The sequence below is a fragment of the Tamandua tetradactyla genome, chromosome 7 (assembly GCF_023851605.1).
Source record: "Tamandua tetradactyla isolate mTamTet1 chromosome 7, mTamTet1.pri, whole genome shotgun sequence".
Taxonomy (NCBI): domain Eukaryota; kingdom Metazoa; phylum Chordata; class Mammalia; order Pilosa; family Myrmecophagidae; genus Tamandua; species Tamandua tetradactyla.
In genome coordinates this window covers 150500175-150512330 of record NC_135333.1, presented here as the reverse complement: position 1 = coordinate 150512330, position 12156 = coordinate 150500175, and the positions used below count along the sequence as shown (strand labels likewise).

Below are 12156 nucleotides of genomic sequence, written 5' to 3'. Positions count from 1 at the left end.
TTCTTTCTTTGAAGGTATTACAGCCTCCCCTTTACATGCATGTAGAGCATGGAGGGGGGAGAGGATAGGGCACGAAAAAGGGTTTGTGTTAGAATTAGTTATTGACTGATAGATGAAAATATAGAACAGTATATTTGAAATGACCCGGTACATTTGTATACATGTATACATGTGTGGGTGTATTTATATGCATTCTATATCAAACTCACATTATGTATTTATATATATGCACCTGAATATGCATGTATGTACACACAAATGCATACACACATTTGTCTGATATGAAAGATATATGTGACATTTCCTGAAATGGTTTTAGTTTTTGGTCTTGTTTTATGTCCTCCTATATAGTTATTATTTCTTCTGAAATCTTTTTATAATGTTTGTTATTTTTTATTGTGTTTTGCTTTTTTCCCCCTTCTTCTTCAATTTAACTTAGAGCTAGAGTTTAGTTATGGGAAAAGGATTTAGCTCCTATCTCCATAGAAATTGTTTAATGAGTTAAACAAAATTTTTAGTGCCCTCTTTGGTTCTTCAAATAAAGGAATGATTGTTCACAAAGTGCTAACCTCTAGGATTTAGTTTCCTACCCTAAAAAGAAAAAGTCTGCATATGAAATACATTTTTGAAGATTTAAGACTGTGATATCAAAAACGCCTTTGCTGACGTCCACAGTGTGAAACCCACACAGTGTGTCAGACGCTACGGGAAACTGATGTGCAGCCTGCTGCGTGATTAAATGTTATCCAGCAGGGGAATTAAATCCTATCTGAAATTATATTTTTCAGAGAAGAACCCCTTAGGCTATAAAAATATGGTGTTGCATAGGAAAATAGGGAACCTGATTAGTTTGGGATGTAAAATATACTTGCTAAGATACCATTTTAACATTTATGTTTTATCTTTTTTTCACAATTGGTTAAAATCTTTATAGCATGAGATCATTCGTCATATTACTGTATAATTCACGACAGTGTGATTATTTTAACATACTTTTCTTGCTAACACTGTTGTCATTTTGTTTAGTCATATTTCAGCATATATGTTCGTCTGAGTTTCTAAAGTTTATATTGGATTTTAAAATACATTTAATTGCTGTGTTAATTTAGATTTTACTATTTAATTTTATATTTAACTTTGAAGAGAAATTACTGAATCATCAGGAATTTTGATGACACTATACTGTCAGAACCAGAGAATCCAAGATATGTTTTGAAGTCCATAAAAGTATAGAGCTTCTAGAAATCTTCCTTTTCCATCCATTCTCAGTGACTGGCTGTTTAAGGTCAGAGCAGATGAGAAGAAGATGAGAAGGAAATCAATCACAATTAGGGCCTTACGTTCTTACCTCAATGTCAGAAACTAGCAATAGTTACATGATAAGGCCTGGGAAGATTTCTGAGCCCTGAGAAATTTAGATTTACTCCCTGGAACAGCAGAGATAGAGTGTAAACAAAGCCAGAGTCGGCAGTGTGGTGAGGACGGTGATACTGATGATGAAAACAAGGTCAAAAACTGTAATTTTGGAGCTACATGAAAACTACGTTGGGGTGAATCATAGCTCCTGGAGAAATGAAGAGTAAAATATCTTTATTAGAAATAAGACTTGAGGAAATACAGGCACAAGTAGGTATGTGTACCAAGAAGTAATGATGTGTTGCACTATTGCTATTTTGGACAAGGGATATGCGTTCAGGTCTTTGACCTGGAAGGTGTGTTCAGATTGTGATGGGAAGACCTCCAAAACTTAATCCTGGTGATTCACACACATCAGTAAAACTAGGGTGCATCTCCAGCACTTTTTATTTTAATGCCTTGATCATGAAAATTCAAAGGCACCGAAGTACAGTGTCCTTTCTTCTACCAAAGAAAATAGAAGATAAGAAAAGATGGCTTGGAACATAATGTGATTGAGGGACAATAGTGTCAAAGAACCAAATTTTAATTCTTAGAAGTATGCCTTACTATATTGTAATTCTTCAAGGAATAGTTTGTCCACAAAATCAAAGAAATGTAAATTAATCTGAGATTAGCTATTCTAGATGCCTTTAAACAGAATATGGTTGTAGAAAGAAAAATGCCTAAGTAAAACTATGAAAATGTTTACTTGGTTTTATCAAGAATGATGAACAATAGGGAGGAATTACTAGTAATTCCCATAGGAAAATATTGGAGTAGAGATATAATTTTCATTATATAACAATTTGAAAAAGTAGGTCAGTGTAACTGCACAGTTAATGTGTTATTAACAAAGTCAATATAAGCATGACAGTCCCCAAATTCAAAGGAAGCAATGTGTTGAGAAGCTTTTGAATGAAGTTAACAGGAACCTGTTCAAATTATTTTATTCCAAAAATCTGTTAGAGCATGCTTTCCAAATGGTTGATGGATTATTCACCCAGACACAAAATTAGCACAAAGAATTGTATGTTAATGATGAGGAATTTCAAGTTTTCGCATATTTTTTGAAAAATTAATTCAGCTCTTATCAGAGTATTAGATGGTTCTTGCTATTAGTTTTATCACCCATGATGTAGAAGAAAAATTTACAAATTAAAATGTCTACTATGGGCATCAGGTTATGGCAGGGTATAGAATAAGTGGGAGTGATGCAAACTGTAGTGAATTGGTGAGTACTTGGTCTTCAATTTAAAGTACTTAAATTCTATCTTTAAGGTACTATTCAGGGGGGAAAAAAAAATATATATATATATATATATATATATATGAACCATATACACCCTGAAGGCCACAGTTGAATTTGGGGAGTATCCTAACAGGTGAAACATTCCTCCCAGTGGACTTGGTGATTTAGTTTCAGTTTCTCTCTCCTCTTTCTCTGTCTTTCTTTCATTTTCATCCACTTTGTCTCCATTAAAAGTCTCAGGGTGAAAAAATGTGTAAACATGTTTGGAAACCTCAATGAGATGCATGGAGAAAGTAGGACCAATAAGTACTTCCTGCAGCATAGATCCAATATCTGGTAGTATCCTGTTGAGACTTCGCAGCCCAAACACTACAATCTTTTCTTTTTCTTCTGACTCATGAATCCTGATGTGCCATGTCTGTGATACTTCCATTAAAGTTTAAATATGCTCACATCCGATCTAGATTTTAAAATGTCATCACTTGACCCTTTCATCTTCCCCAGCTACTGACATGTCTTTCCCCTACCCTTAACAACCAAGTTGAAGTGAACTGATCACAATTACTGTTTTCACTTCATCACCTGTCAGTCACTTTTCAACCTACCATAGCCTGACTTCCACACCCACTACAACTAAAATTTTAGATATTAAGTTAAAATCTTCACCAACATTTAAGATTGGTTAGAACTGTAAGGCTAGATAATGTTAAAACAAGTCAAGAGATGGTACCACACTTTCAGCTGAATTTCAGACAATGTGAACCTAATCAGGAAGAACCAGTATATCTGCAATGGGAGTTCTCTGCCTAACACAGATTTTAAAAGTTGGAAAGAGAACATAAGAAATGATAGACATAAAGGAATGGAATAGACAAGTAAGAAATGTTGGGAAGACCACTAGCCAAAAGAAACTGATATTTGCAAAATTGCCCAAATTTTGCAAATATCCAAAAAGAATTATAACAATTTCATTATTATTTTTCCTTAGTATTTTTTAAATGTAAAGACAATGAATAATAAGAAGGCTTGCTGAAATGTTAACAGAGCATACAAATAAGTGGAACTCTCATGTTTGCCTCTGTCTGCCCACTTGAAGATAGTTTGCCAAGAAAGAGGATTCACAAGAGGGTATTGATGTCCAAGAGACAAGAAGAGATTTTGAGAAAAAAGACTAGGTACTCCAAAATCACTTAGGTAATCCTATTTTGAGTGAATAGGCATATGCTGTGTGACGGTTAAGTGCAAAGTACTGACCATGGACTTTAGGAGAATTACCAAAGCGTGACTGTTTGCGCCAAGAAACTTTGAATTTAGTAAGATGGATAGTACATGAAGTTACACAAATATGCATTTCAAACAAAGCAAAACAAAAAGATCTTCAGTATGTTTCTGGCTCAGAAAATTATTACCTGCTGCATTGTCTGTCTTGCCAAGACAACTAGGAATAGTGGTTCTGCACTCCTAGATCCATGATGTTACATCAGTCCTGACTAGCTTCACTTACAATTTCATCTGAAGGTATTGACCTATTTTGAACAAAACAGAATGAAACACAATTAAGCTGTCTCAGAAAAATAGCTATGCCAGATTAAGCCCCTTTGTATCCTTGACAAGGTTACTGGGAACAGAAACACATCAGGTGAAGCAGTGAGTGAGCTGGGATTCATGATATCCCAGTGGATAAAAATGGCAAAACAGGGCCTGGGTTATAGAATAATTAGGGAGGATTTATAACTGTAATAATTTTCTCTGGAAAAATGCTTTTTTGGAGAGCATTTTTGGAGGTTGCTGAGTGGAATGATGCCACCTTGGGAGAAGGTTTCTGGTGGCATGATTAGGATTTGCTATTCCTTGGTCAACACAAGGATTTATGTAGTAGATTTATGGATTAATTACATGGGTAGAAATTATAAATGAAAAAAATTAAAGTTACCTTCAAAGGCTGTCTGAGATAAGGAGTGGCTCAATTACCCTATTGTAAAAGGCTTGCTAGTGGGGCAATTTTGTGTAAGAAAAATTTAGAATTTTCAGGTGACTCTCAGGTCAACATATCAACAACGAATTTGGGCCACATTAATAAACACATAGTGCCTGGATAAAAGGAGAAGACATCTCCATTGTACTCTGCTGTAGTAGGACAATAACTAAGGAACGACTTCCATTTCTGTTTATTGACCTTTGAAAGACATATTGTCAACTTGGAGAAAGGTTGGAGAGGGACATTAGGTTGATACAAAGGTTTGAAATCATGTGAGGAATAGATGTGTAGATGAGTGTTTATTTTACTTGCGGAGTTACCTGAATAGCTCCAAATTTGAGGCATTGTTATGTGGAAGAGCCATTGACCTTTTCATTGTTGAGTAAGGAACCAAAACTAGAACCAAAGGCTTAAAGTTGTAGAAAGATCAACTTCATTTTAATGTAAGAAAGAACACTGTATCAGAATTAGGGACAAAGTGGACTAATTTGCGAGGTCATCAGTTCTTTATCAATGGAGATCATCGAGCAGAAACTAGATAACAACTAGGAAGAACTATTGTGGATGGACCCACACATTAGAAAGGGTGTTGGACTGGATGGTCTTTAAGATCTACGTCAACCCTTGTAATTCTGACTTTATGAAGCTCTGGAACTTTGTTTCTTCTCCAGCAGCTTCTTTCTACCAGCCATGCACCATGAATTCTTTCCTACGCAGATATATTTTTATTTTAAAGAATCACAAACTTTATTTATTTAGAAAAGACGTAGGATCATGTAATGGCCCTCGCTCTATAATTTATAGAAACTGAGATGATTTTACAAGGCAAAGCAGCTGTTTAGCAGGAAAGTTGGTACTTGTTCCCAGCAATTCCTGGTCTAGTGCTCCAAACAATATGACTTTGGGACTCCATCAATCAAGAAATGCCTCATTGAGCTTCTAGTTCTATGGGACATTCTTGGGAACATAAAGACATTTTAAAAATTATTGATTTCAGAAAGTAAATAACTTCTTAAGGATATTAAACATAAATACATCAAATAGTGAACAGTAATTCAAGGAACTGTATAAAAGATGTCACAAGGAATGCAGTACAGATTTTATAACAGATATAATGTCAGTGAGGAATACAGTATAAATTTTATAATAAAAGATAACAGATATAATGTTATATCAGATTATAATTTTTTCTCTTCCTGGATTTGATTCCACTAGGAAGATCTAAGTGCAGTATCCTTCAGAGTTGAGAGGGTGTAAGGCTAGAGTTTCAATTATCTACAAGAAGAGTATTGAAGCAACCTGTGGCAGAAGAAAGCACACAAATGAGATGAGCTAAGGCCCAGGGTTAAGTTGTGAAATAGAGTCAGGAGTTAGAAATAGCAAGTATCATGCTACAGAGGCTACTTATCAGCTTACAAAGCATCAGGTCTCTCAGGTCTTCTGAGAGTTCTAATAAAAATGAATCTAAAAAAAAATGAAGAGAACACACTTGGCCAGCCTATAGGATGTCAGCAATCAATGGCCAAGATAAAGAAGAGGGCGCTGGCTAGCAGTGCAAAAGAGAAAACAGAAATCAAAGAGTAAGAGATTTTCAAGAATGAAGTGTTCAAATAGAACCAAATATAGCAAAACAATGAAAAAAATCCTAAGAATATATATATGTATTTTTTATTTGAGCAAACAAAATCTCTAATTACAGATATAAAAATGTATATGTTATTGAGTAAAAGAAATAAGGTATGCTTTAGCAGAGTTTCTTAAAAGGCATATAAATAATACATTTTAAAGAGCTTTTTTCCCGTTAAATTGCAGTTCCCTTTTCTTCTTGCTTATCTGCCAGATTATAATTGTCTGTGCTCACCTGCAGTATTAAGCATAATGAAGAAATCATTTCATAATGACAAAAACAGCATCAACATTGCAGCAGCATAATTTAGCAAGTATGTTTCTACATAAGATTTGGGTGATTGTGCTGGCCTTTACCCAAAACCTTAGAATTGTCCCTAAATACTATGAAAGTAATGATACAATATAAATTCCACAAAAGTATCAATTAGTAATAATTCATGCTTTACATGGTAAAGGGTTTTTCTTAGAAAATAGTTTTAGCTTCAGTTTATGAATATATTTATTGGGTATTCTTTATGTACCAGGCACTGTGCTAAGTGCAGCTTCCAGATAGCTAATAAACTGGCATATCTGGCACAATTAAATAACAATTTACAAAAATTAAAGTGTGATTAAATACGAAATAAATAATATGGATTTATGTTGGAGACAATCAATGAAAACGAGAGAGGACAATACTCAGCAGCTGATTGCAGTTCTAATCTTTCTAGAGTTAGAAGTCCACTTTTCGCACTGTTACAGGAACCTCTGTAGGACAAATGGAGGGGCAAAGACCTTGCAATTTAGAATTTGGTCAGAAATTCTTACTGATCTGTATCTCAAGGGCTAACATAACATAAGCACTTGTGAATGGAATCTAAGAGCTGGGTGTCATGGAGATGTTTGCTTTCACAATCCTATTGAGCAAGTATTTCTACCCAGTACTGAACATAAATCTGGGCATGCAGGGATCTTTCTTTGGGACCCAGACCCAGACCTTCAGGTGCCCCACATTTTGTGGCACCTTTCTCAAAATTTTCTAAAATCCCCTCGGGTGGCTGGGAGACGCTGGGACTGGTAGTGCCATTTGGTCAGGATGCCCCTGAACTTGTATGTCTCTAATGACTGGAAGCAGCTTCCTCAAAATTTTCTAAGTTTCCACTGGACCTCAGGACCAGTCAGGGCAGCATGGCCATCTGAGCAGGTCACCTAAAACTAAACTGAGCCCATGTGGGCCGTGGTCCTTTCTTCACCCTTTCAGAGTTCTCCCCCATCCTCCATCACATGTATGGGGTTTACCAGAAGGCTCAGTGACTCCAGCCTAAGGAGTCCCCAGGCCAGTGGTTTAACCTTGATTGCAGGACAGTGGCCTGGCAAGCAGATCATGACTGCTGCCCAGAATGGTATTTTAATTTTCCCCACAGGGTCACATGAGATTGGATCACTAAATTGATGTCCTCGTGACTTTGGGTTACCCAAATTGTTTATATAGAATATAGAATATTTGACTAACCTTCATACACTCTAGGGATGCTCCTCTCTCCAATACATCTGACTCCTCAAAAAGCTTGCAAAAATAAGCATGCCTGAGTGATAGAAAGCTCAGAGAACTTGAGAGCAAAGACACTGATTTGCGCATGTGCAACAATCTGAAAACCCCTGACAGAATAATAAGCAATATATTATATGCTACTCACCTGAATCATGAAACTCAAGCTGTCCGTGCCTGACCACATCAGTCCATGGGAGGGGTGGAATTAATGATGATGTCTCCACATAGCTTCCAAATGGATCTCTTGAAGTATGGGCCATCTTCTTGCCACTGTTTCTTAGAGGCCAGAGGGCAGTGTGTAGAGCAGTGAGGATGGAAGTGAGACTCATGCCATTCAGCGAAGGACAAGCTACCAGATTCTCCTGCTCATTGAAAGATGTTTAGAATCTTTGTCCCTTGCACAATGTATACCCATTACACTTGCCTTTTGAAGTCATTGTGCCATCCAAAAATGCCCCATATGCAAACACAAGTATTTACATTCCCCCTGGGTACTGAGACTGCCTCCAGTTCAAAAACACCAGTACACATTAGTGCTGTCCAATAGAAATATAATGCAAGCTACATACATGATTTTAAATTTTCTTCAAGCCATGTTAAGAAAAGTAAAAAGAAACAAGTAAGATTAATTTTGATACCATATTTTAATGAATCTAATATATCCAAAATAATATTTAAAAATATTATCAGCACAAAATTATCAATTGCATGTTTTATGGAGTCCTTTTTTTTTCAACTTAGTTCTCAAAGCCTGATGTGTATTTTGTACTCACTGCATGTAAGTTGGACTAGGCACATTTCAAGTGCTCAAGAGACAAACGTGACTATTGACTTAAATATTATATAGATGATGCTCAGTAAGGTTTTTGTTCTGCTAAAGAGCAACTATACTCTTGTCAAGTTCTGCAAATGTTAAGTAAAGAAATGTCTGTCGCAATAACAAGAAATTCTAGGCATCAATCACAAAAGTGAACAGACGTGAACTCCAAGAGCAGGATATAAAGGGCTTTTAGAAATCAGCCTCCCAACTTGCATTTGAACACGTACACTTGAGTTTCTATTCATTAGGCTACCATTTATCTCACATATGACATATTGCCATTTTTTAAACATGAAAAACAAATAAATCTCTCGCACTTTACACAGACATTTGCTCATAATCTCTATAATAAAGTAGACCTGTAGGTCTGCTGATTGCATATGCAAGTGTTTGTCAGTGTGTAAGTTACATTTACTAGATTGCCACTTATTTCAACTGAATGGGGTACCGATAGGCCTCTATCTTTTTATGCTTTCATTCTTTCAGAATATGTATACGTTTGCACCCATGCCATTTTATGTATGCTGGATTGGAAATATAAGGACAGTGCAAAATGCAAAAAAATAATGTGTTCCTAATAGTTGCTCAGATAAATTTTTAACAATTTACTTTTAGGATTGACATAATGTATGAAACCTTGTCTGAGTAGTTACTTCTTCACAGGAGGCTTTATGGAGACTGAAGCTGCAGCTCAGGAGTCCCTGGGGCTGGGCAAACTTGGAACTCAAGCTGAGAAGGATAGAAGACTGAAGAAAAAGTAGGTTTGGGGACTTTCTTCCCCTTTTTCTAATTGTTATTTATTCTTTATGACTTGTTTATGGGGAATTATAGAGAGGAGTTGGAAACAAAACAGGTAGACCGAGGCCAATATTTTCCTGGTATTAAATCTAAAAAAAAATCCAGTACCTATGTTTCCTGGTTGCAATGGGCTACAGTTTGAAATGAGTATAAAAATCTTTGGTCTGTTTCAAAATAAACACTTTCTTCTAAGCCACCAAAGCATTTATTTAAAAACTCAAATATATTGAAAATATTTAAATATAGCCTTACAAACAATGTAACATTCTTTTTTATGTTAAATTTGGTACTGGATTGGTATGTTAAAATGTAACAGTATATCATCCAACTTGTGTTTTGCTCATGGCAATTATGATATCTATTCTATAAAACAAAGTATCTAAGAGGGGGAGCATTTCTCTGACTGATTGAATGAAACCTATTTTAGATTCACAGCAGACAATTTTATATTGCATCTGTTAGGAAACTGATGGTGAATATTTTCATTCACATATAATATGAAACATTTAAATGACTTGCAAAACTGTCGAATGTTGAGTCTCAGTAACTGTCGGAAAGCAAGTAGGTCTATAAATAATGTATTTTTAAAATATATGGTAACATTTTCAGTCACAAAATAGCACCCCTAGAACATGTTCTTTAAAAGTGAAAATTTTCTTTATATTGAAATATATTAGCAGGTTCATCCTTTGCCTTGCTTTCAAATATTTTTTATTGCATTTATGTTTATGGTTTTCACTTTTACCTTCTTTCCTATGAAAGAATATCAATTTCCCTAATCATCATTTTTATAACAGACATGCTCACATGATTCAAATAGAGTATTTTTGCCTTCTCACTTTGCATGTGTTAATTAGTCATAGAGAAATATAAATTGCAGAATAGCTCATTATCCTTAGTTTTTATTAGTTTGCTACTTAATAAAATTAGAGATATATCTAAGTTCAGTAAAAAACACTGTTCAGAAAAATGAGTGATCTGGGGAACATTGTTTGCTATAGCGATCATTCAATAATATATTTATATACTATCATAATCTGGTTGAAACCTCTCAATTTTATTTAGTCCTTTTGAAAGAAATTGTATTCAATTTTGTTGTTGCATTTATGGGAAATATTCTTCTTAAAATTATTCTCCTTTAATAGATTCCCTAAAATTTTGTTGGTTCACCTCAAGTCTAAATGAATAAGAATAATCAAAACCTGCCTGGCAAATAGGCTTAGCTTATTTTCCTTAAAAATTCTGATTTTGAGCCCAATGAAATATTTACAAATAATGGCAATCTGACCGCTTTCACAATTGCATTTCAATATGATGGATTTATGATGGAGGGAGTCAAGCGTAAAATTTTCCCCCCAATATGACAATGTATCACATAACTCATTGGCTATATGGCTTAAGGAATCAAGCTAAATATCTTTTTAGTGTCTATTGAAGTTAAACATTCTAATCATGCAGTTATTTAAAATCATATATTCAGAGTTGAACTTTAGCTGTTATTAACTTTACACACTGTTTAATTGATTTGGTTTTTACATTATGGAATTTCTCAGATGCTTACTACTCTCACAGTCAGAAACTGACTTTAGTTCTGTTACTAGAATGAGTCTCTTACCACACTTAACTTTTCTTTTTTCTTTTTGTGATATACTTTGGTCATATATCATTTCAAACACACATCTTAATCTTAAACATTAGGAAGAATATTCTATAATATAAGGTTTAAAATTCCTTAGTACAATTATTTCCTATAAAATAATAGTATTTCGGTTGAAATGTGACCCACAAGCCAAGGCAGAGTTAATTAATGAAAGGCCCAAAGTGTTTCACTTATTTTTGGCTACCCCATAATGAAAACCTTATGTGAATAACATGCAGACAGTATTCGTAAGACCCATGAGTGTTAATACTCCCTCATGACCTACGTGACACAGAGCCTTGGTTTCTGGGTTATCAGAGGGTGAAATATCTTCATATAATAACTTTCATTTTATAAGGCAGACAAGATAAATTACGTGGAAATCCCATAGTTTCAACTTTATTTCTGTCAAGTTTTGTGTTATTGTTTATTATCATTAAATATTGGCAACTTCCTCTTAAATTTTTGGATTTAAAATTTCGATTAAACAATTTCAGTTTTCTATTTTTAATAGGCGCCACTTTTTTCTTTTCTTTTTTTCATGGGAAGATGCGGGAACCATCTGTGTTCATATTTCATATTTATTGGCCTTCTTTTCAAGATGGAAAAATTTTTCCAAGTGTGTTTTATGGAAAAAAACAAATGAAGCACCTCAAAATATGAACACTGTAGGCTGTTCATTTACATACATAGTTGTAATAACTTTAATTTCAGTATTTCTACATTCTATGCACTGACCCAGAAAAATGGTTTCCTAGTTATGTTCTCGATCCTAAAGCTCATAGCAAATTCATTAGTCCGTGTCAACGAGCAAAGCTGAAGAAAAATTGCACTTTTAACTTTGCTAGAATATCAGGTATTTGGAATTGACAATTTTGGAATTGACAAATTTAATTGGGAGAAATCTTTTCTAAAGAAGTTAATTATGGCACATTTTACAGATCATGTTCTCTGAGGTTAGAGGGACAGGAAGGTTGGGGACCCTACTTTCAGAGAGCAGTGTTTAAGATATCCCAAATTCTTGCAATGCTCAGAAATTTGTAATGTTTTATAATTCCAAATAAAGGTCTAATCTGAGGTCGCTTTATCTCCTAGCAATTAAGCACATGTAGCA

At 34.7% G+C, this 12156-nt stretch overlaps 1 protein-coding gene across 1 annotated transcript in view; it reads left to right on the top strand.

The window, feature by feature from the left end:
- The window catches only part of PPFIA2 (PPFI scaffold protein A2), a 497371-nt gene that overhangs the window by 418610 nt on the left and 66605 nt on the right, over positions 1-12156 (top strand). Inside the window, 1 exon segment of the mRNA XM_077111527.1 lies at positions 9269-9362. Within this exon segment, the coding sequence (XP_076967642.1) occupies positions 9269-9362 (94 nt within the window).